This window comes from Lepidochelys kempii, chromosome 1 (genome assembly GCF_965140265.1).
Source record: "Lepidochelys kempii isolate rLepKem1 chromosome 1, rLepKem1.hap2, whole genome shotgun sequence".
NCBI lineage: Eukaryota > Metazoa > Chordata > Testudines > Cheloniidae > Lepidochelys > Lepidochelys kempii.
In genome coordinates, this window is record NC_133256.1 from 259,841,877 (window position 1) to 259,866,653 (window position 24,777).

A 24,777-nucleotide genomic window follows, 5' to 3' on the forward strand; every position below is an offset into this window, starting at 1 on the left:
TATATTTGCTGTCAATGTATGTGCTCGCAGTATGTGTGTTTGTTTGCTTGCTGTATCTCTGTGTGTGTTCCGCTGTCTCTCAATGGGTGTTTGCGTTTGCTGTGTGTGTGTGTGTGTCTCTCTCTCTCGGTCTGTTGTTTCGGTGCATGGTTTCCCCCTGTGTGTTTGCTCTCAGCGCCTGTGATGACCCGTGTTTGCTCTGTGCATGTGTCCGCTCTCAGGGCGCGTGACTGACTGCCTCTCGGTGCGTGTATTACTTGTCCGACCATCTTTCCAAGCAGCCGGTGACTTCTTTCCCAAAGTTAGGTAACAGGCCCAGTTCTTTGCCGCCTGGTTGGCTGCGGCGGGCCCTATCAGCCAATCGTGCCAGGCGGCCCCGGCCCAGCCAGTCAGGAGGCCATTTCCACCAGCGGGCCCCGCAGCGGGGACGCGGCTCGGAGGCGGGCGGGCGGGGCGGGGCAGGGTCGGCTTGGGACAGGCTGCTGCTCTCGCTCGCTCTCCTCTGCCCAGCCCAGCGCTGCTCCGCCAATCCCGCGCCGAGCACGGCCGCAACCTCTCTCGTGACTCCCATTAGCGCCATCCGCGCTCTGCACCCAGCGGGCCTCTCCGGGACACGGCATGTCCGGCTGCGACAACCTCGGCGTCCCGCCTGCCATGGACTTCCCCGAAGTGCTGAAGTCCCTGCTGGAGTACTCCTTACCCTGGGCCGACACGCTCGCAGGTAGGCGGGCGCCCCCCTCCCCTCCCCTCCCCGCCTTGCCCACCCCCAGCGCTCCGCTGCCCGGCTGCGCTCCCGCGGGAGAGGGCGAGGCGGGGGTCCCGGTTAGACGGATCGCCAGCCCCGGGAAGGGGGCGCAGCTGCCGAGCCTTTGGGGCTCTGCTCCTGGCGGGCTTTGCGCCGCAATAGGCGCAACTCCTCGCCACCGGCCGATCCTCTGCCCTGTTTGGCCCGTTTCACAAGAACGGCCGAGCCTCCGGCTTTTGCTGCTGCCCCTCGCCCCCAGGGGCGCACGGTGGGAACGAGTCACCCAGGGGGTTGGGTGTTTGTGGGGCAAACTCTGTGTCTGCTGCTGCGGAGGGGGTTACGAATGCAAAGCTGGGCAGGGAGCAAGAGCGATGTCCCACCTTCTGTACACTTAGAGCCTCTTCCTTTCTGGACTTTCCCTCTTGCTGTGTTCCTAGGACTGTACCGCACAAACCAGATGCAAAAAACCTAGGAGGTCCCCCGGTGCAAACTCTTGTCCTCTCCGGGGCAGTACCCTTGCTTGATACACTCTAAGGACTGGGGAATCGCTACACCCAGGGACCTTTCCATTTTCAGATGGGATAGTTACATGTCCCTGGCAAAAAGAAAAGGAGTACTTGTGGCACCTTAGAGACTAACCAATTTATTTGAGTATAAGCTTTCATGAGCTACAGCTCACTTCTGTAGCTCAGGAAAGCTTATGCTCAATAAATTGGTTAGTCTCTAAGGTGCCACAAGTACTCCTTTTCTTTTTACGAATACAGACTAACATGGCTGTTACTCTGAAACATGTCCCTTGCAGGCTGCTTTGTGGTTGTTTTAACTCTTTCCTGGCTGAGCAGCGTTGTGGGTGGGAGTGCACGTGGAAATGCCATGGCACACCTCAGTCATGTTTGGACATGTGCCTCCTTACCTCACAGACTGATGTTCACTGAACTAAATGTTCTCAGGAAACTGCTGCCAGGACACAGATATGGTTCTGTGGCAGCAAAAGGGGCTAACATGGTACAGGAGAGGTGCACCAGAAAAGGCATTAATGAAAGAATCTCTTAGCCAAGGAGAGCGGCTAATGGGATATAAATGGGGGCAGGAGTGCTGGTAGTAAGTGGCTTATGGCACAGAATAATTAGACACAAGGACCTGTGGCATTAGGAAGACCTGTGATGACGAAGGGATTACTGTAGGTCCCCACCTCTCTGAACGGATTCATTTTGTCAAGTCCCTGTAGCACAGTCCGTCTGTTGTTCTCTGTAAATTCACTCCCTCCCTTGCTGAGACTTGTACAATAACCAGACTGTTATATAATATGGAGCTGGATGGCTGGTCCTGGACGTGTTTCTCAGCTATCCTGTGCCATGGTGAAAAGCTGACCGAGAGAGGAGGGTGTAGTTGTGGCAGAGCTAGGAAAACAGTGTCACTAGTGCATGTGCCTGGATGGTGCTCTGGCCAAGGCTGGATTAAGTAAATTCCTTAGATCCTTGGTATCTAGATTCAGCGGAGCGAGGCAACTGGTTGGAATCCATCCAACCTAGGAGAGCTGGGAAGAATTTGTTGAGGGGGCTAGAGAGGAAATTCTTTGATTATTGGATATGACTTTCTTTGGCTGCATGGGGACATGGTACCATGACAACTCCCTCCCCTTGCCTGGGGACCTCCCTCATGTTCTCTTAGTCTCCTTTAGTTCTTAGTTCCCTATTAGTACACCTCCCTGCCAGAGCCAGACTTTCCAACCCCCTCTTTCAGGGACCAGGTCTGTCATCACACACACCCCTCCATTTTACATACTCTGCTATCCTGCAGCAGACCTCCTAGTGGTGTTGATTGCACACATACCCCCCTACCTGGCCGTAGGCTCCTTATTACAGATTCTCCCGTCACATCAGAGCTGTGCTTCTCCTCATCCCCTTTGGAGCTGAATTCCCCATCACAAGCTAAGCAGTGTAAAAGCTAAGCCCACTGAGGATTCCCATCTTGCGTGCCCCAATTCTTAGTACCACAGCTAAAGAGAAACTGACAGTTACATTTGCAAAATCTAAATAAAGCAGGAGGGTGCAGCTGATGTTACAGTTTCCAGTGATCTACTGCACCCATCCACTTCATTCCATTGGTGACTAGACTCTGAGTATCTAATCCCAGGAAGAGTCCAAGGAAACGTTCTCAAACCAGCCTCTCCCATCACTGCCTGAAGAAGAGCCAGACACTTGACACCCATGCAGAGTGCATTGTGAAGGATCCCACAAGAAGCTCCCTGGAAACTCCTGTTAAAGCCTATGCAAAAAATCATCTTTGCATAAATTAAACACTCCCTGTGCACAGGCACATGCCTATGACTGTACAAAGCTAATCCTAATGTTCAGCATCTGCTGAACTCATCTGGAAGTAAGTCAGGGAACAAGGTCAGTCTTAGGCACAAACACTGCACCTCCACCAGACAGTCTTCCACTTTTGGGGCCTAGAGATGAGGAAGACACTGTTGAGCTAATTCACTGCCTAAGTACAGTAGTTTAGATTCCTTTACAGATCTTCGTTTCCTTGGACTCTTCCTGGGATTAGATACTCAGAGTCTAGTCACCAATGGAATAAAGTGGATGGGTGCAGTAGGTCACTGGAAACCAGCCTTGCCAGGGAAACTGCAGCCTTGAACAAAATGGTGGGAAGCAGATATGAGGACTGTAACCCTCTAACAAGCACTCAGTGACACCTCCTCTGCAAAATCTCATTTCCCCTGGGAGATTCCTTCTCCTTTTAAGTCTCCCCAGGCTGAGTTCTCGTCTTAGCTGTAGGAAGTTAGCACATGGTGGAAACTTCATTTACAGTCCAGTTGCCCCACATGGAGTATCATGGTCTGCAAATGGAGGATTTATTATGAGTAGTCTTGTGCATGCCTTTCATTGCCCCTTGCTGGATAAAATATATTAAATCTTCTTATCTGTATATTTCTGTCCTCTACCGGCTGAGCTAGAGGAGATTGGCTGTGTGTATGTGGGCACTAATTGCCTACTATTTCGAATCTGTAGAGGGCATATATCAGTTCTATTCTTCTTAGATTTTTTCACTGTGCTGCTCATCATGGTATGCTCAATGTCTTCCAGTGATGCATTGAGCAACATGACTAATTACTATCATGTGCTATCTCTTCTCCATTTATCCCCCTGGAGCGTGGGTGGGAAATTGATTTTGATGTACTATGAGCTTGTATTAGTGAAGGTCAGGTCAAAGAAAGTTTGCCTTGCAACTGGGACAGAAAGTGATGAAATCTGAGGTAGTTCTTAGATTCTATGGGAGTGAGTTCCATGGTCATGGTCTGACCCATGAAAATGCATAAATGAGCTTCATCTTTGTGGTAGATAATGGCACTTGTGCCAGAGGAGTGCAGTTCCCTTCTGGCTGAATTATGGAAGTGGCTCTTTTAGATATGGGGTGGACCGTCTTGAGCATGTGTCACACTGTCCTCCACTGGTTGGAATATATTATTTATTCATACATCACTGTAGATGTGTGTGGCACTTTTACAGTCAAGTAAAAGACAAAAAGAAAAGAAGGACTTGTGGCACCTTAGAGACTAACCAATTTGTTTGAGCATGAGCTTTCGTGAGCTACAGCTCACTTCATCGGATGCATACCGTGGAAACTGCAGTAGACGGTCTCTGTGTGTATATAATGTCTACTGCAGTTTCCACAGTATGCATCCGATGAAGTGAGCTGTAGCTCACGAAAGCTCATGCTCAAATAAATTGGTTAGTCTCTAAGGTGCCACAAGTCCTCCTTTTCTTTTTGCAAAGACAGACTAACACGGCTGTTACTCTGAAAAGTAAAAGACAGTGTTGCGGTTCAAAAATTTGTCCGTTTGAAGTGTATATCACTGTCTATGAGCTTATTAGCTCTGCTAGCTGAGCTACTGGAGGTACTCCTTTAACACCTGGCTGGGTAGAGATCTGTGTGTTTTGAAATGGAAGATTGCAGGATGTAGTTTCTCCACTTATGCATTTAGGTGGCAAGTGTCATATATGTGTTTGAGTGATACAGGAAACATTCAGCAGGAACAGAGGTGGGAAATTACTAAAGACAAGAAAGAAAAACAAGAACTCGTAGATTACCCTATCCAAAGCCTGCCAATGTCAGATTGTAACTCTGGGTTGTTTCTCACCAACTTCACCAGTATAGTTATATTGGGTCTGCACCTCTAAATCCAGCACCATTTTCCTTGTTTGTTTGAGGGCTGGAAACAACCTCAAAGTTTCTTCCTTCTCCTAGGGGGTTTGACATCACATAGGACACATAGCAGCTATTGTCACGATGTAGGACAGGGGGAGATCATATCCATGTCACAGGGGATAGGTGATCTCTGGATCCAAATTATATTCCTCGATGTTCTTATGGTCTTCATGTATCCTCCTAATTGCTATGCTGCCTGATGCAGGCAGTAATGCTAGTATCCCATCTGGAGGTTGTGTTAGGTTTGATCTCCCCTGATGTTGGCCACAGAGAATAAATTTGCATGACATTTGAATTTAAGCAGACTGGTAGTACCATAGAGTGCTCTGCCTTTTTACATTGCCTTTCACCTAGTTTCCTTATGTCGGTCAATACGCTATGTTTCCCATTAATCTAAATCATTATCACTAGACTGTGACTTATCTTCCCTGCTCTCCCCCAATAACAAAAAAAACAAAAAAAGCTAAAGAGATGGAAGTTCTAAACACATCTTTACTCAGCAATATTCCCTGGATGAAAAATAAGGAATAGATTTCGTAAGGAACTCAAGGCCAGACTTTCAAGTGCTCGTTGTATTGTGGTACTGGCATCCAGATGTCAAGAGCTCAGCTCCTAGCTCACTGAGCTCTCTTGAAACTCTGCTCCTGCTTGTGTACTTTTGAAAATCTACTCCAAGAAGTAAAGCAGGTGCTGGTCAGGCACAAATGTTAGATGATGACTTTTGTGCAAGGAGAATGATCATACACATCACTGCTTCAGACCCTGGAGGGAGGGGGCTGAGTCGGATTTCACATTTTTTTTTCACTGTGCTGACATGATCTCTTTGGCAACAGACAGACATCTTCTATGTTTGTACAGTGCTTGGAACAACAGGGAAGGATTCTTGGTTGGCCCCTCATCACTAACATAATAAAGGTAAAATAAAAGCACCAAATGCTGGGGAGAAGCAGAGGGTGGGAAAGGAAAAGAGAAGAAGTTGGAGTTCTTTATCTCAGAGTATGTTCCCCTCCCCGGTTGTGCACAAACAACTCCTTTTTTTTTAAATATTTCTGGGCCCATAGCTCCGCTGCGGCAATGACAGTAATTGCCTCTAGAGGATACGAATATCAAAGAAACGAACGTATTTCTAGCGTGTGTTGCTGACATTTAGCAGCTGCACGCAAGTGGAGCCCGTGTCACGTGATCAGCCTTGTCCTCACTGGAAAGGTGACTCGCGAACAGCCAGCTGGGGCCAGCCCGGAGTGGAGCTGGAGTAATGCGACCCCTAGTGTAGACAGAGGCTGTTTGCCTGAAACCAGTGTAAGCTGGGGCGATGCACAGCGCAGCTTGTCACGCGGGAACACACGTGGGGCATAATCCCCCGCGCGGCCGAGCGCTGGCTGCAGCCCGAGCTGGGATCGCTCCGAAATCCGGCCCCCCATCTCCGCTGGGTGCGGAGCCGCGGCCCCACCCGCTGCAGGGAAGCGGGGCCGCGCCTCGGGGAAGGGATTGTTGGGGAAGTGGGGGGGAGCCGCTGCGCGCGCCCGCAGCCCCGCCCCCTCCCGAGGGGGCACGGCGGCTAATGGGCTCGCGACTCCCGGCCGCAGTGGCTTCGCCCGCGCGCTCTCCTGCGGTGGCCGCGGCACTCGTGTGCGCGCGGCTCTTTCCGCACCCCTCCGCGCGCGGTCTGTGGAAGAAACAGCGGCAGCGGAGACGCGAACGCTTGGGGCGCTGGGTGGGCGGGACTAACATGCTAATGAGTCACACGCCTTCCTTGCACTTTCCTGGCCTGCGCCGGCTGAACGTGCCCCCCCCCTGCGGCCAATGGGAGCGCTGCCCTGGAGCGGCGCAGCCAATCACAGAAGGCGGCCTGGCTTGTGGGCGGGAAGTGAGGGAAGCTCGCGCTCATGAATAAAGAAGTAAGGCGAGGCTGGCTCGCGGCGTCAGCTGCTGGCGCGTGCGCCTTGGCGGTGTCTTTCCGGGAGCTGCTGGCGCAGCCCTAATTCGTAGCCTTCCGCTGCGGGGGCCTCGGTGTTGGCACCGCTCGCCGGGCAGCGGGGAGCATGCCCGGCCGCGCCGCGCGCCAGGAGGCAGCAGCGGGCAGCGCGGGGGCGGCCGCCTCCGCGCAGCAGGAGCGGAGCCTGGCGGGCACCTTCCCGTTGGTGCTGAAGAAGCTGATGGAGAATCCTCCGCGGCACGCGCGCCTCGGTGAGGGCGGGAGCGCGCGCGCACGCACGGCGCGCACGCGCGAGCGGCGGGACGCGCGCGTGTCGAGGGGGCGGGGCGAGCCCCATCTCTCTGGTTGCCGGGGAGGCGCCCTGGCTGGGCCGGGGCCCGCGAGTGGCGCGTGCTGCTGCCCCGCCCCGCCGGTTGCAGGGCCGGGCCGGGCCCAGCCCGAGGCTCGAGTGGCTGCGGGCCGGGGAGCTCCGGGCCCTCCCGGTGTGCCCAGGCGGCAGCGGGAGAGATTCCCCCCGTCCAGTGTCTTCCCCCTTCCTTAGCCACGCGGCCAGGGCTGCCCTGAGGAGACTTGTGGCCTGGGTGACTGCCCTGCTCGGAGTCTGGCTGCAGCCTCGGGGCTTTTTGCCAGTGCAAAGTACCGCAACATAAACTAAAAAACAACCTCCCCCCCCGCAGCAGCGCGGCCTGACCCCCAGGGCTGGGCTTTGCTCCAGGCGTGGCCACCTGGTGCATGCAAGTGTCCAGTTGCCTTACAACTCCAACCAGAATCAAGTCGTCAGTGTCGTTTGGTGCATTTGGGGGAGGGACAGCTCAGTGGTTTGAGCGTTGGCCTTCTACACCCAGGGTTGTGAGTTCAATCCTTGAGGGAGCCATTTAGGGATTGGGGCAAAAATTGGGGATTGGTCTTGCTTTGAGCAGGGGGTTGGACTAGGTGACTTTCTGAGGTCCCTTCCAACCCTGATATTCTATGATTAATACTTATGCTAGTACCCAGCCATCTCAGGCAGGATGGGCTAGATTATTGCTAGGTACTGAACAAATGCATGGAAAGACATAGTTCTATCTGAAGAGCCTATGATGTAATATCAGCCTGTGTGTTCCTGCCAGCTGTTGCGGAGTCCTGAGCCTCTGGCTGGCAAAGCAATTACTTTCTCATCCAGGTTTGTTTATTTGCTATGAATTACATTTTCTTCTGTGCTTTTAAACATAATGTGAGAAAAACAGCAGGTTGAAGTAACAATGATACTCTATCACAGTGCTGTCCTTTTCAACAGAAACCTCATTCTTGCCTTGAGCCTTCAAAAGACATATTCCACCTTGCTTCTGTTCCTGTTAAGGAAGTAGTTTGAAGTAATGTCTGCCAGAGTAATCGGGGTAGGGTTTTCTAAGGGTTAGTAGGCAGGATCTTCTAAAATCACAGCAGGGCTAAAACGGCTATCCTTGTCTCTGTGTGTAGTTGACCCTACTGGCCTACTGACTGATCTATTCCATCTGCTTTGGAACAGCGCAGTGTTCTCAGGTTTGTGCATCGTGCCCTTTGCCAGGCTACCCTATGTGAACATTGAAGAGCTGACCTCTGATGCAACAGGATTTACATCTCTCTGGAATTTGTCATTCTGGTCACTGTTGTTTTATTCGGAATCTGAATGATGGTGCTGTCTATTTCCATATTGCAGCATAAGGAAATTTAGTTTACAGTTGCTGAGCATTCTTGCAAGTATATATTTATACTTTGATCACACCTGCTGCATGAATTTGTACCGCTGTATACACTTCCCACACAATAGCCTGTATGTAGACTTCCAACTCCCAAATTAACATCCCATCAAGCACTAATTACCTGAGGTTCCTGGCTTCCAGAGAGAAATCTTCACTGTATTGCCTAAAGTGAGAGGAGCTCTCATCCAGGTACTCTTGTGTGGGAGTGAGCACCTCACAAAAATTGAAAAGATCTCATTGCTCTACAGCCATTGCTCGTCATCCCAGGTCTCCACCAGCATGTTTTCACCCATCTGTGGATGTGCTTCTGCCCCCAAAATGGTACTCAGTCTAGTAAGATCTAGAGATAGGCACCTTGAGTGAGTGTGGGTTTCATTAACAAAGTAGTGCCATTATTTAAGGCTGTCTTCTAATTCTTCTGGGCCTCATTCTTTGCTGAGATTCTGCTCAGCTTATCTATGACCTTCAGCAGCCAGTTGACCATGCTTCCAGGAATTCAGTCAGAAATGGGCTTTGCTTAGCATAGAGACAACTGTGCTTCTTTTGTGTATACCCTATAGTGTAGTTTAAACAGAAAATTGCATCAGTTTCTGGGGAAAATTCTGAGATGCTCTCCTACAAGCTCCCCTTTTGGAGAGCGCTGTGATAGGTGCTTTGACCTATAATTAAGTGTTGGAGGGAGTACTGTGTGGGGACGCTGAATTTTTTCAGGAACAAATGCTTTTATAAATGCTTAGCTGAACCATTACAGTTAGCATTTAATATAGATGGACTTTGTCTTATTTCCAAATCAAATATGAAAATCCCCCCCCACACCCCCGCTTGTACCTAATCTTTCCCTCTTTGCACTTCTCTCCCAACTTCAGGATAAACTCTTGTTACCTCAAAGGCTTCTTAATAGTTTCCATTATAACCTGACCCTTCCACATCTACTTTTCCTGTCTTCCAGGAAAAGCCTGGGAGAAACAAAATATCTGCCATAAATCCTAAAGATAATCAAATCTAAACTGTGGTGAATCATGGTGCTTAGGACTATGTGTATTATGCCACCCCTGGGTGGGTTGTTTGCAGCACGGATTGTACAGAGGACCTCTATGCTAAAAGACCCTGCTCTCTCAGCTCAAAGACTTTCATGTACCTGTAAATCTCTGTGGCCTACCTATTAGATGGAGACCAATGAACTGTTAAGTTTCAGAGTGGTAGCCGTGTTAGTCTGTATCAGCAAAAAGAATAAGGAGTACTTGTGGCACCTTAAAGACTAACAAATTTATTTGAGCATAAGCTTTCATGGGCTAAAACCCACTTCATCGAACATTACACATGGAGATTGGTCTGAGTAAACTGGTGTAGAACATGTCGAGTTAATTTTCTTGCTCTGATGGAGTCTGTATTGAATTCTTACCATTATTTAAATCTAGTCTTTAATCTTCTAACCCATATTTTACACTGTGACCTTTATGTTTTTGTCTTTTAGATAAAGAAAAGAAGGAAAAACTTGAGGAGGATGAAGCTGCAGCTGCCAGCACTATGGCAGTCTCTGCCTCCCTCATGCCTCCCATCTGGGACAAAACCATCCCTTATGATGGGGAATCTTTCCACCTGGAGTACATGGATCTGGATGAGTTCCTCCTGGAGAATGGAATCCCTTCCAGCCCTGCTCACCTAGGCTTGAACCAGAACCCGCTTCTGCCTGTGGCTGAGCTGGAAGGAAAAGAGCCCACCAGTGCATCTGCTGCCTCCCCTCCCTCATCATCTTCCACTGTAGTTTTCCAACCATCTGAAGCTGCCTCCGGCACAGGTAGGGTGAAATACTTTGAAGCCTTGTGAATGGTTTCTGCTGTTGTGATATGTAAAGAGACCTCCTTAACCTGAGGAGAAGCACTACCATCCTGAGGAGATTAGCTTCAGAAGCATAAACAGTGTTTAGCCTATAGAGTCTCATTCATCTGTAAGTTCCTGCTAATCTTTATGAAGAGGTCTTTCCCACCCTCAAAATAACTTAGGGCTTGTCTACACTTACCGGAACATCCACGCTGCGGCGATTGATGCGTCGGCAGTCGATCATTCTCCTGTTGACTCCTGTACTCCACCTGATCGAGAAGAGTAAGGGGAGTCAACGGGAGAGCGTCTCCCTTCGACATCGCTTAGTGTGGTCCTGTGGTAAGTAGGTCTAAGCTACATTGATTTGAGTTACGTTATTCATGTAACTCAAATTGCGTAGCTTAGATCGACTTTTCCTTTTAGTGTAGACAAGGCCTTAATGCCACTGCTGCTTAGCCACTTCACATTCAGTGTATCTGATTGCAGATCTTGTGGCTGTTGATGCTAGAGCTGGGTGGATGAGCCTGGATAAAATAAGAACCAGCCCAAACATTCCCCAACAACTGAAGCTGGACTTTTTTTAAGGTTTTAATATCTGTCTTTAAAAAAAAACAAAAAACACATTGCTTCTGTGCTGTTTTGTTTCTAGTTGGAATTGGCAAATCTGAAATACCAACTTTCTGATTGGTACTTCTAACCTAGCAAGAGTCTGGAATTCCTTGAATTCTTGTGAAAGAATCTGTTACTATAAGATCTGCAGTCTTGATAGGTTCAGATAAGCTTTTGAATACCTTGGTGGTTCAGTCCATTGAGGTAAGCCATTAGTAGTTAGTGTACATCCAGTGAACTGTGCTTTATGGAAATGTTATAATAAAGCCTTTCATTTGGCTTGTGAAGTGTGACAGCTAAGTTTTTTGGACAGAGGCTGTTTATACTTTAGTTTGAAGCTCCAAGGAATGCTTGGAAGTCTCTTGAGTACCTGAGGTGAGAAAGGAGAGACAAAGAAATAAAACACATTTCTGGTGCCTCCACCTTAGCTACCCGTGACCTGATCCTAGATAGCAGTGTGCGTATCTGGAGAGGACCTTCACTTTTCAGTTTAGTGCTGGACTTGGGAACTCCACACAATAACACTGCACAGACTTAATGGCTATTTTGTGAGGAAAAGAACCTGCGAGATGGCTTTATGGAAAGGGCCTGAACCCTGACCCCCTTTCCACGAACCTGGTAGACATATGCACAACATGGAGTACAAAGGTTTTCAACAGGAGAGAGGAAAGCAACCGTGCATCAAGTGCTCACTTATTGACTCCATGTTTATATATGATGTGTTTTATGTTATCCTTTGGGTATAGTTTTTGTTGTTGCTTCTCCTAAACTCTCGTGTAGTGTTGCTAATGTTTTACTGCCCAGATATGTGGCTGCATTTCACTGGTGGAAGAAGAGATTTATTTATCCCTACCTATATTTCACTTAGTGCTAAAATTTGCAGTTCATCAATGTGAAAGATGTATATAAACATAAAGTTACTGTAATGTGACTTTTAACTCATGTCTTTAAAGATCATGCTACCAATCTGTTTCTGTCACAGTACACATCTCTTCCACACCAGGCCCTCTGTTATTACTCTTCCATTTACATATAACAAATAAGGAAGAACATGATGTGTGGATTTTTATCAAACCTCTGTTTTTCATGTTGAAAATCAAATTTTTATGGTCTTCCGTGGGCTCAGTGAGAGAAATCTCTAGGCCAGCTCATGCTTCTGTGGGAATTTCTGAGCCATAAATGGCAGGGAGCTAGAACTCTGAATTTCTGATTTCACTCTGTTGGAGCAAATACTTCTTATATGTAGCGAGGTGCACAAGGCCACAAGATTTTTGCTGAAGGGAGAAACTTTCATCTCTTTCTGCCATTTTTATCTTCTTGTGTATCTCATTCTGGGCATGCATGCCCAGGGCTTGTATTTCTTCCATGGTGAAGCAGGTTATCCAGCACTTCTGTGTAAAGTTGAGATGTTATCTCTTGCAGGGAATGGAACTATGTCTTGTACAGTACTGAGTTCACTATTAAATAGAAGTGATAAATGTGGCATACACTAGGTCAGTGAGCAGAGATGCCCATATATGGGTACCTGGATTTATTTTCTTCATCATGCTGATCTCCTATTCTGATGTTTACTGCCTTTTGCTAGACTCCTCCCCAGAGAGTGAGAGAGAGACTCCGAGCCCTGTTGATCCAGAGTGCATTGAGATTGATGTGAACTTTAATCCCGACCCTGCTGACTTAGTGCTCTCCAGCGTGCCCGGTGGTGAGCTCTTCAATCCTCGCAAGCACAAGTTTGCTGAAGAGGACCTGAAACCACAGCCCATGATTAAAAAGGCCAAGAAGGTTTTTGTCCCAGATGAGCAAAAGGTAACAGACTTCTTTTATCAGACTGATAAGGCTTTACGCAGAGTGTGTGGGGGTCTTTTTTTGTATGTTGAAATACATTTGGGGCAAGGCCAGTGGGCCATACCTACTGGGTTGAGTGGAGAACGTTGCTCAGAAGAGGGTTGGAAGACTGATTCCTATTCAGCTGTAAGGCCCTTACTGCTTTAACTTGGAACAGTGAGTGAATTGTTGGGCAGGAGTGACTTGTGGTGGTAGACACAGAAAAGGATGGAAAAACTAAGTTGTCTCAGCTCATTCCTCCTTTGCTCTTCCTCACTAATGCAAATTTGCGCCCCACAAATGGTCATATGCTCATTTGCCAATGCTTTTGTCTAGTCCAATTCTATGTGCCCCAGACAATGGAACGTTAATCACTTTCACTGGGAGATTATTCCACAGGCTAATAGACATAGCTGTTAAGAAATTGTTCTTGATGTCTAGCTGAAATGTTCCCTTTGTTTAATTTCACCTCAATTTTACTTCCCCACCCCACCCTGAACTATCCTAAATAGGCTTCTTTTGAGGAGACAATCTTCCAGTACCATGTTGTCTAAACTTCAGTTAGTATCTGAGCCTAGCCAACCCAACAACTTCCTGCATGAGCTACAGGAGGAAATCTGATAGCAAGTAGGATGGCTTTTATGGGTAGGATGACTCTTGTGGTAGGGCAGGAAGGTAGCTGTTTGATGCTGGATATGAAATGCTGAGCTGTCAGATTGACTTTTTTTCTCCCCCCCCCCCCTTTCCTACAGGATGAAAAATATTGGACAAGGCGAAAGAAGAACAACGTGGCAGCGAAACGTTCCCGTGACGCTCGGCGACTGAAAGAGAATCAGATCACAATCCGAGCAGCCTTCTTGGAGAAGGAGAACACTGCCCTCAGGACAGAGGTGGCAGAGCTGCGCAAGGAAGTGGGGAAATGCAAGAACATTGTCTCTAAATATGAGACCAGATACGGACCCTTGTAAGCACACCCTCTTTCCTTGCTAGGGCTCCTTGTTTAGTTCTTGGACTTCTCTGCCTTCTGTAGAGACTCCCAGAAATAACATGTATGGAGACCTTGTCATTGTGCATCTATAGCAAAGATCCGCTTCTGATGGCACAACTTGGTCAGGTCCTTTCCTGACCCTTGTGGTGCCAGAATCTAAGTTGTGTCCATCTTTACAGCTTTGTTTTAACACTGCTAGAGCAGTTGGTGATGCTAATCCAAGAGAATGGATTCATCCATCCAGGGAAATAAAAGTGAATCTGTTTAGATTGTTGGACAAGGCTTTTGCTTTCTGTTCTAATCTCCATTTTAAATGGAAAGAGAGCTGGCTGAAGTGCAAAAGTCTCCTGTTCGTTCTCGTTCTCTCTCTCTCCCCCTTTCTTTTTAAAACTTAGTTTTATAATTTGGGATACAAATGGGTGCTGCTGGACAGCATCATAAAAAAGTTCCTTCCCCAGTTCCTAGACACTGGAACGTAGCTGAGCAGCCCCTGTTGTGCAGGGCTCTGTGCTCCTGCTCAGGAGGAACAGGGAAACCTCCTAGGCCTGGGAACTGTCTGTCTTCTGCAGAGGTGAAGATAACATTCAGATGAACGTGCATTTGTGTAAACCATAGTGCAGTGAACACATTGTTTCTAAACAATACTTACACGTTTTTCTTTGGTTAGCTCCCAGAAGCATAGGATGAGGTGCAGGGCAAAGAGCCCCATACTTCTCCTTTACTAATGTGAGGTAACACTTTCTGAGTTCACAGCAATGGGTTTTAGGGAGTGCATCACTCTTTTCTTCCTTTCCCCTAATACAGTTAGGGGACTTCTTTTCTTGAACTACTAATTATGCAGCGCATGACTCTTCATTCAGAAGTGAAGGAGAAGGGCACCACCAAACTTTGAGTCATTTACCTGTGGCCTCATCAGATCAATTCTTAGGTCCATCTGGTTTGGGAATCACCAGCACTTTGTGTTTTGGGCGGGGAAGGGGGGACAAACCCAATCCACCACTCTAATGCATCTTCGCAGTCGTACAAGAGTTGCACCTCTGTAAGTGATACTTGGTCCTTTGCCTTTTGAGCAAGCAAGGGAGAAGCCACACCCACTCTAAACATGAAGAACTTCTCTCACAACCTCTTTGGGTGGCAGTCTCTCTATGCCAGCTGGTTTTCTCTCAAGCACATGACTTGCCCTCTTGGTGCTGAGAATGGATTACTTCCGAGTACTGCTCGTACAGTAAATGGTGCTAAAGAAAAATGCATTTTTGTGAATGTTGGAGGCTGCCTCCACCTGCAATGGAGAGCTTTAGTAAAATGCCTGGTACAAAAGTAGACTGTCACTGTCATATGTATTTTATCCCAGGCTTATGGCAGTGAATATGTTATAACTGTTGGTTAGATGTCTGGGGATGGTGTTTGTATTTGGGAGCAAGAGGAGTGTGGGAGATAAAAGGTTTTAGGATAGATTTGAGTGAAGGAATTAGAAACTTATAAGAGCACGTAGAAGTTATAGGGTTTTTTTTCTGTAACAGATTTTGACTAGGTCAGCTTTGTGAGCTCAATGTGAGAATAAAACAGCTTGTCTAAATTCATATGTTCACTCCCCAGTGGAGTGGGGAAGGAAGCTAATCTAGCATGATTAAAGTAAATCTATACAGGAGCTGTTTTCTCCCTGCATTATTACCTGCTTGTCTGGGCTGAGCTGTTTTTTTTGTTTGTTTGTTTGTTTTTGGTTATTTTGTGCAGCGCCAGTCAGGTTCCTCCTGAGCATCAAGGAGGGAGATAACTTTGCAGCAGGAAAATAGAATCCCACACCATTGGGTTTTTTCTTTCACAGAGTGGTGTGTAGTGGTGATAGATGGAGTATACTGTAAATAAATTGTCACACTTACTGCTTTGCTTTATTTAAAGTGACTTATCTGATTCCGAGTGATGCAACTTTAAAGACTTCTAAAAACAAAGAAACTAAAAAGCACACATGAAACCATCTGTCTTCAGAGTGAACAGTGAGATGTGTGAGAGGTATCCAACAAAAACAACTGACGGGGACACTGCCTGCAAGTATCCCATCTGAACTGCACGGGGGCTGACATGATGAAAAGTGCAAGGTCTCCTTAATGCTGTGTATGGCTTTCTTATCTCTCTTTTTTTGTACTAATGTTTTTCTTCTCTCTGTAATCAAACTACAGTAATGTTACTTACTGACACTTGTCAATGACACTCACAGCTCATGTCTTTCAGTCCAATCTGTTGATGACTTGTGTGAATGGTGACTCTGTTTTGATACTTGAACGAAATGGAAGGAAGGGGGATTCTAACTTAAAATGGCTTAAACTATATTGTCACCGATTTTTGGGGTTGGGGGGAGCAGTAGAATAGGTTTTAGCTACTGCTGCAGCTGGGTTCTGACAAGCGTAGCATCTTGTGACGTACTGCTGGGGGTGCTGAACCAGAGGCATCCATGGAAAATAGTCTAGGAGTGCAAGAAAATGCAACAGATTTGTTGAAGTAAACTAAAAAGCACCATAGAGTGTGCTGTACAAAGAGTAACAAATAAATCCTGTTATATAGCCCAGATGACACAAAACTCCTTAACTACTTCCTCTCCTGATATGTACACTATGGGGAGCCCACCTCCTTCCCCTTTTACTTTTAAGGGGATACTTTTGTATCTCAATAAAACAAATTACATCCGTTTCCTTGGCTGCTGTACCAAAATAGAGGAGAGGTGTATACCTCTCTGAGCTGCTGAGCCGTGTATCTGGCTGCAGGCCAGACCAGTCAGTCTGTATTGAAGCCCCAGAGGAACAGCGGCTAGCAGCTACTATGCTATGCATCCTTCTCTTTTTCCTACTGCACTCTAATTCCCCAAGCACCTCAGAAAGTACGGTGGGCATCTGTCTCATGGACCCAAAATATCCAGCAATTCCATTGTGTCATAATGGAACAGCTTTAAAAACAGACTCTGGGCGTGTATGGAGATAGATGAGGCACTTAGAGAGCATTGCAGGGATGTTGGCCCTGTGTAGAAAAGGGAGGATGTCCATGGAAGGAAAATTGCCATCAGTACAGCAAAAGACTCCTAACCAGACATCATAACCAAATGTATAGGTGAAAGAGAAAATGGAATGGCTTATTTCCAGTAAAATATTGTAGGGCTGCACTTGTATCCAAGGTTATGTCAATAACATAGAAATGGAGAGGAGGTTTTCTATGTGACTGTATGACACACAGAAAACTCTCTAAACTCTCTGCCAGGAGGCTGATTAATGGCAGACACCTGGCTGATAAAGACCTTTTGAAAGCCAGCAAAACGAAAAGGGCCTAAATGGGAGGCTCAGGATCCATTACAACTGAAACTTATGACATATGGTTTAATACTGTACAAATACCATGTCGTCTTCTTCCCCAGAGGGATTCCTGCCCCCAGAACATCTTAGTAGGAAGGTGAAGAGGAAAGGGAGCAATGGGGAGAAGCAGACTGTTGCAAACTTTCTTTAAACAAAGTTGTAACCAATTAATTTTTCAGTGGAACCTGGGAAAGATGAATGGGCTTGATCCATCAAGTGCACTGCTTGATCTAGTCTTACAAGTGGACCATGTTTTCAGTGTTAAAGAACACGCTTTAACTTTTTTCCTAACCAGTAAGAAATGTTATCAATGTGTTATATGTATGTAATAAGATTCCAGGATTGTCTCTGAAGCCTATTCATAGAATATCAGGGTTGGAAGGGACCTCAGGAGGTCATCTAGTCCAACCCCCTGCTCAAAGCAGGACCAATCCCCAACTAAATCATCCCAGCGAGGGCTTTGTCAAGCCTGACCTTAAAAACTTCTAAGGAAGGAGATTCCACCACCTCCCTAGGTAACGCATTCCAGTGTTTCACCACCCTCCTAGTGAAAACGTTTTTCCTAATATCCAACCTAAACCTCCCCCACTGCAACTTGAGACCATTACTCCTCGTTCTGTCATCTGCTACCACTGAGAACAGTCTAGAGCCATCCTGTTTGGAACCCCCTTTCAGGTAGTTGAAAGCAGCTATCAAATCCCCCCTCATTCTTCTCTTCTGCAGACTAAGCAATTCCAGTTCCCTCAGCCTCTCCTCATAAGTCATGTGTTCCAGTCCCCTAATCATTTTTGTTGCCCTCCGCTGGACGCTTTCTAATTTTTCCACATCCTTCTTGTAGTGTGGGGCCCAAAACTGGACACAGTACTCCAGATGAGGCCTCACCAATGTCGAATAGAGAACGATCACGTCCCTCGATCTGCTGGCAATGCCCCTACTTTTACAGCCCAAAATGCCATTGGCCTTCTTGGCAACAACGGCACACTGTTGACTCATATCCAGCTTCTCGTCTGCTGTAACCCCCAGGTCCTTTTCTGCAGAACTGCTGCCTAGCCATTCGGTCCCTAGTCTGTAGCAGGGCATGGGATTCTTCCGTCCTAAGTGCAGGACTCTGCACTTGTCCTTGTTGAACCTCATCAGATTTCTTTTGGCCCAATCCTCTAATTTGTCTAGGGCCCTCTGTATCCTATCTCTACCCTCCAGCGTATCTACCTCTCCTGCCAGTTTAGTGTCATCTGCAAACTTGCTGAGGGTGCAATCCACACCATCCTCCAGATCATTTATGAAGATATTGAACAAAACCGACCCTTGGGACACTCCACTTGATACCGGCTGCCAACTAGACATGGAGCCATTGATAATTACCCGTTGAGCCGGACAATCTAGCCAGCTTTCTATCCACCTTATTGTCCATTCATCCAGCCCATACTTCTTTAACTTGCTGTAGAGTCAGTGTGAAGCGGTGGAAAACAGCTACACAGGTGGTTGAGAGCTCTTTTTGTTCTGAATATCAGCAGGTGCAGCCATCGCTGTGATCTGTTACTGTCCTAAGTTCACAGCCATTTTTGGCTTTTTTGCACACATGACTTTACAAATTACATCCATGGAACAACACAACTAGTACTTGTATAAGTTGGAACTCTTAAGATTCGCTAGGATAGTACATGAAAGTTTCCAAACATCTGCAAATGGGTTACTATTCCAGCATCAAATTCCTAAAATGTTGGGAATATAGTGCCACCTGTAGAAAGTGCCACAGGCTTACACCTTGTAGTACAGCCTTGAACAACCCTTTTTTGGGGGGTTACTTTTTTAGTTTAAGGGGCTTGATTTTAAAGACGCTGAATGCATGTAAATATGATCTTCTAGCATTTATTTCCAATTACTTGGCTCTGAATTATTGTTTTTCACAGCCATGTTTACCATTTGAAGTGAGGTGGATTTTTTTAGTTAAATAATAACTGACTAAATTTACAAGTATGATTCATTTGGATCCTACCATCGTTCTGCATTAGGAACAATCCTAATATACTTATTTCAGCAGTCTTAGTTGATATTTAAATAGGCAACTGCAGTGGACTATGGTAACCTTTAATGCTATCGTCTAGAACAATGCATGTATGGAGAATTGTCTTTTGTAATAATCATGCTACATTATCACCATAATATTCAAGTAATGTGAATAGTCCCATTTGGTTTCCAGATTAATTTGTGCAATATAACATAAACCAGTGAAATATTCATTTGGTTTGTCTTTCAGAGAAGACTATCCATCTTGCATGCCGTGGTCCTTCTGTGTAGATTAGTGCACAAAGTTACACATCATGTGTGCTGCTGTACCTAGGTGATACAAGGTTGTGTCAGTCAAGCATAGTTTTTTCTCAAGTGTGGATTGATTTTTATAGCTGGAGAACCGTCACGTTGTGAGACATCCAGTAAGTTCTCTGAGGTAATGGTGGTGATCTCTTATTCCCATATGAACACAGCTCTTACCAGCCACCTCCTTTGTGCGGGGCCAACACCTCTCTCTGTCTTGTTCTGGCTTTCTGTTGCGAGATTATGTCAGACTTCTTCCAATTCTTACAGTCTCTTGGAGGTTAGGCATGCTGCTTCAGAGCTTTCCACTCCTTTTAGAGTAAATTACCATGAACTCTGAGATTGTGATAGACGATAATGTAACTAGGATTGCCATCTTACCTGTGCAGCCTCTTCCCCTTGGTAACAGTACCGTAGTGTCTGCAGTGGAATACTGACAAATTGTTTCAAACAAATTTAATATTGAAAGGGGTTGAATTGACAGGCCAAGAGCCTGAAGTTTTCTAACAGCACAAGTTCAGCTTGAGCAATAATTAAGCAAGGTTCTCACATACACTGCTTCATGGCAATGTGTCCTATGCCTCACTGATAGGGACCATCTCAAAGGGAAAAAAGGAAATTGCATCTTTGGCCTTACTACAGAGACTATCATGAAGGGAGCAGTTTGATGGGGATGCCTGTTCAGTAGCCCCTGTGAAATGGCTAGTGGTTTAAATCTAGCTTCCACTGAACAGCCATCAGACTACAAACTTTCAAAATGTCCCCACTATTAATAGGGTTACCTGTGGGGAACGTCTGCTTTAAAAATGTCTATTCTATTACATAACCAGAAAAAACAGTTCAATAAATGATGCAAGAGAGAATTCAATGGGCATTAGTTTCATACAAAGTCTGCCAATAGGTCTAACAGCGTAAGATATCTAATAGCAGTGCACATTTGCAATAAATACTCCTTAAGTACATTTTTTACTTACAGCCAAATCCTGTTCCCATTGAAGTTGTTGGCAAAGCTCTCATGAACTTCCATAGACAAAGGTCTTTATTCTCTGCTCTGGTGATTTTGAGTTTTCATCAAACATTGGAGCGGTGGATGACTTTGCTTTCCTCTGGAGCACACTGAGCCCTGGTCTACACTTAAAAATTAGAGTGACCTAGTTACATCACTCAGGGCTGTGAAAAGTGTATGCTCCTGAGCACCATAGTTAGGTTGACCTAACTTCCCATATAGATGCAGAAGAATTCTGTCAACTTGGCTACAACCCCCTCAGAGCGTTGGATCGGTGACATTGACGGAAAAACCCCTTCCGTCGCTGTAGGAAGCGTGTACAGTGCCATGGCGGCACAGCTGTCGCCTCTGTAGGGTAGACAAGCCCTGAGTTGGGACCAGAAGAGACCCCTGTGATTGCAGGTGCAGTATTGGTGGACTGATCTTCCCATCACTTTTGTTTATCTTACGAACGAGAGAACTTTTTTTATTCAGATAGTCTGCTTAATTAATCTTTGATTTGCTGTTTGGTCTGGGTAAAGAAGAAATATGCAGTGCATGCTAAGAGAAGAAATGTGTTAATTCCAGGTGTCATATAGTTCTTTACTTTTTTTTTTTAATAAGGTCTTCACTGCTGATAATTATCCATTTCATTTCTTTGCTGTGCTGTTTGGAAGTCCCTTGTGTTCTAGCTGGAAATACTATTTTCCGCATCATCTGGTGAGCTGCTACTAACTGTACCAGGTACATCTTAAGGTAGCAGGTGCAGTGGAGGTCCAGCAGTGCCAGAGTTTAGGAATACTGTAAAAGTACAATTGTTGTGACAAAAACGTTCTGTGTAGTCAGTAGGAGAGCAGTGCTGCTGTGCAACTTCAGATCCACAGAGCTCCTAAACTTCACAGAATTGAAGCTCCTGGTTATCAAAAGTCCTGATTTTACAAAGTGTTTAGTTATCTCAAAGCTTTGTAAAATCAGGGTGTGCCTGTATTGTTTTCTCCTGGCTGTAGTGGGTGAACCCAAGACAAAGGGGAGGTGCAGAGGTGACCTGACCCATTAACTTCATATTTTACAGTAACCTATATCTAAATCTTTACTGAGGAAAGAACATTTATTTTAGTATCTTTTTTTTTAAGGGCTTTTCCCCTCACACAAATACAAAATCTTCACCAGATTTGTTGGTCTTCAGTAATTTCTCTGTTGTACATCTACCAAAACCACCACTAAAGGTTGGGGGAAGGGACAAAGTCAATATTTCTAGCCAGATGGTTCATTATATTTTGTGTGGCTTTTTTGGAATACAAACTTTTAAAGTTCAGGCAGTCACAATAGAGTGGAGAGTTGTGAGGGAAGTAAAAAAGTAAGCAGAGCATAAAGAAGAGAGGAAAAACCGAAAGATAAGGTTAAGGCAAAATACTAGCCTGAGCCAGAATGCTGAAACTGAAGCCGAACTGCTTCTAACTTTGGGGCAGTTCAGATCCAGATCTCATCCCCACAGCTTGAGCTCATATCCAAGATGTTCACTTTTTAAAGTGATGGGTGCCTCCTTTTCTTGCTCATATTTCTTATGGGCCACAATAGAGAGTGAAGGTGAAAAGAACTTTGGAGAGTGGGGGAAGTTGCTATTATTTTTAACTACTGTAGTTATATTAATTTACTCACTGTATGTCCATTAAATTAAGGCACTTGATTCTGACGTGCAGATCTCAGTAATGCTGCACTTTGCTCATGTGGTTACCTGAACTGCTTGACAGCACTGCATCCATATGTGAGGATGAGGTGAGGATTCATTCACTTACCTAAATGGAATAGCAGGTAGCTGGTATCTATCTTTTTGGAGAAGCGATGAGGTGTCTGTTTGCTACTGGTCAGGGTAATGGAAGGATTCATCTTCTACACTCTTATGTGATGATGTGATTTATTGGAATATTGTATTTTGTATAATTTAGAATATGTAAATAAATTTTTAAAATTAATCTGTCTTATAAAGTAATAAATAACGCTTCTATTGTAACACCTGAAAATTGTTAAAAGTGCTTCATGTCATATGACTTGGGATTTTTTTTCTAGAGAACTGCAGAAATCAAAGTGAGATTGATGTTGTGGAGTTTTCATTTAATTGTGATGCTTCCTGTTCACAAAAATATTTAAAAATAATAAACCACCCAAATAGAGAAACTTCATTTTATTTTTTTACAGTAGTCACTGAGGTGACATTCATCACTGTTCTCAGACAATCCCATTTTCTGGATTGTCCGTTTTGCTGTTGGCCAATAACAGAAAGCACTCCAATTGGTCAGTTTCATAAAAAGCACTGTGCGAGTCCAGAAAAAACAGTAACTTGTTTTTTAAATTGCTTGGTTGTGGCTTAAACGTAGCCCTCTAACCAGACTGCGCTGTCATTGACTGTTACCGCAACTCACCCATAACATAAGTAGAATAAACCTTCATCAGTCGTGTTGTGTGTACACACAAATATATGGTTATCCTGCTCGCACACCGTTGGTGCATGGAGAGATACATTGACTAAAGACTTGAGTTTTCAGTGCATTTTCATTGTATACTGCACAGATGGAACTTTCAGCCAGTGAAATTCTTCTTTGTGTCAATTTTAGACTAGAGGAAAACAAAATTAATGGTTGAGAATCATGGTCAATGTGTTAGGAAGCAACTTGTCCTTGTCCTTCAAACTTTATCTAGCATTGGGGCCCACAGCCCTGTTATAAAACCTTCCTGCTGACCTATCTTTAGCTCACTGACCTTAACTGATGTACAGCAGTGGCCTGCTCTCCATTATCTGCTGCTGCAGCATTCCATTGAAATAACAATGGAAAATTACACATTTTTTTTTATAGTGGGCAGAAATGGTGGTACATTTTTGTATTCTGTTCCCAAGCTGTTAATTTAGCTGCTTCACAGTTACTTATGTGCAAATTATTCACTGGAGTTCTGCACCTGTCAACCTTTTTTGGAGAAGAGGAGAGAGTCTGTTTTGATCTAATTAGTGTTTCTGGAAGAATCGCATTTGGTGTGTTTGGTTTACACTACATTTTAATGCCAGAAGCAAGAGAATTTTGAAGTGTCCTTTATTTGGATCTACAGATGACACCACTCTATCCCACTCATTCAAAAGGAAAAATTTGACTGCGGAATATTTTATTAACTGCAAAATATTATTTTAATATATAGTTTTGCTTTGTGTCATTAAACAGTTGCTGTGTTTCACCTCTTGGGTGTCTCCATTTTTGAGGAAGGCAGAGTAATTCCTGTATATAGTTTTGTAAGTCAGTCTGTAAAATGCTTTTTGGTCATTCTGAATGAAAGGCCCTATAGAAATGTAAAATTGCTACTTTTACCAGATATCATGTTTGTGAAACAGGTGAGTAAAGTTGTCTATTACCATAAATAATCTAGCTTCGCTATTAATCATGTACCCAAAACTGCTCATTTTGTACACATACTCTTGCCAGCTGATCAAAGAAAATAAAGGTACCTGAATTGCAGTTTGATGAGGAAAGGGGCATTTCACTGTACACCCAGTATCCTCCTATATTTCCATTTCTGACTTTTTTTTTTTAATGAACGAACTCTGGATTTGAAGTTTCCAAGTATTGAAAAATCGCTTGGAATTTGTGGGTACTGTAGTTGAAATCCTTTCTGCTCTTGATGACTGTTTTTTTAATGCTTTTTTCTTTAATATGTAAAGTTTTGACTGTATGAAATTGTTTAGTATTTTTCCTTTTTAAAAAAATAAAGTGTATATTCCACTACAGGAAGATCTAGTCATGTATTTTTCCTCTCTCTCTCTCTGCCAGCATTCTGCCTGATGCTGATCCTTCAGTTGTTGTTGGAAGGTGCTTCATCTTCCAAAATTAGGTCCTACTGGTCCCTTTGTATGCGTATATGGTGTACATGCAACACAGTTTCTCATCTTCTGTTTCCTTTATTACATTGTGATTATAAACTGACTTCGGAAATGTCACAAATCTCACCATTCATACTTCTTGTCCCTTGATCACTTCCAGATCAAACTTCCACTTTGCAAGGTCCAAAGAAAACCTGCCAATGCCACAAACATCATCTGTGCTCTCTCTCTGCCTCAGCACTACAATGAGGTAGTTAGGATTTAGTTGGCAATCTTGTGGACGACGCAGAATTTATTTAGAACTCCAGGGAGAAAATATGTTGAAAATGATTTTCTCCCTCTTCCCCCCTCCCCTTGCCTATTTTAAACCACAACCAAACTTTCTAATAAATGGTGCTGGTGAAAAGTGCTGGATTACTT

The 24,777-nt window shown here is 45.1% G+C and overlaps 1 protein-coding gene across 4 annotated transcripts; it reads left to right on the forward strand.

The window, feature by feature from the left end:
• Positions 1-430: 430 nt before the first annotated feature.
• Positions 431-24,268, forward strand: TEF (TEF transcription factor, PAR bZIP family member). Of its 4 annotated transcripts, none has more exons than XM_073327189.1 (5): positions 433-721; positions 10,092-10,415; positions 12,633-12,853; positions 13,624-13,835; positions 15,759-24,268. In XM_073327189.1, exons 1-5 carry the CDS (start codon positions 619-621, stop codon positions 15,778-15,780), a joined length of 882 nt encoding a protein of 293 aa, XP_073183290.1. In that variant the 5' UTR covers positions 433-618; the 3' UTR covers positions 15,781-24,268. The 4 variants fall into 4 exon arrangements, with proteins under 4 accessions (XP_073183291.1, XP_073183290.1, XP_073183289.1 ...); XM_073327187.1 differs by lacking the exon at positions 433-721 and adding an exon at positions 6,877-7,147; XM_073327190.1 differs by lacking the exon at positions 15,759-24,268 and having other exon boundaries at positions 431-721; positions 13,624-13,839.
• Positions 24,269-24,777: the final 509 nt, after the last annotated feature.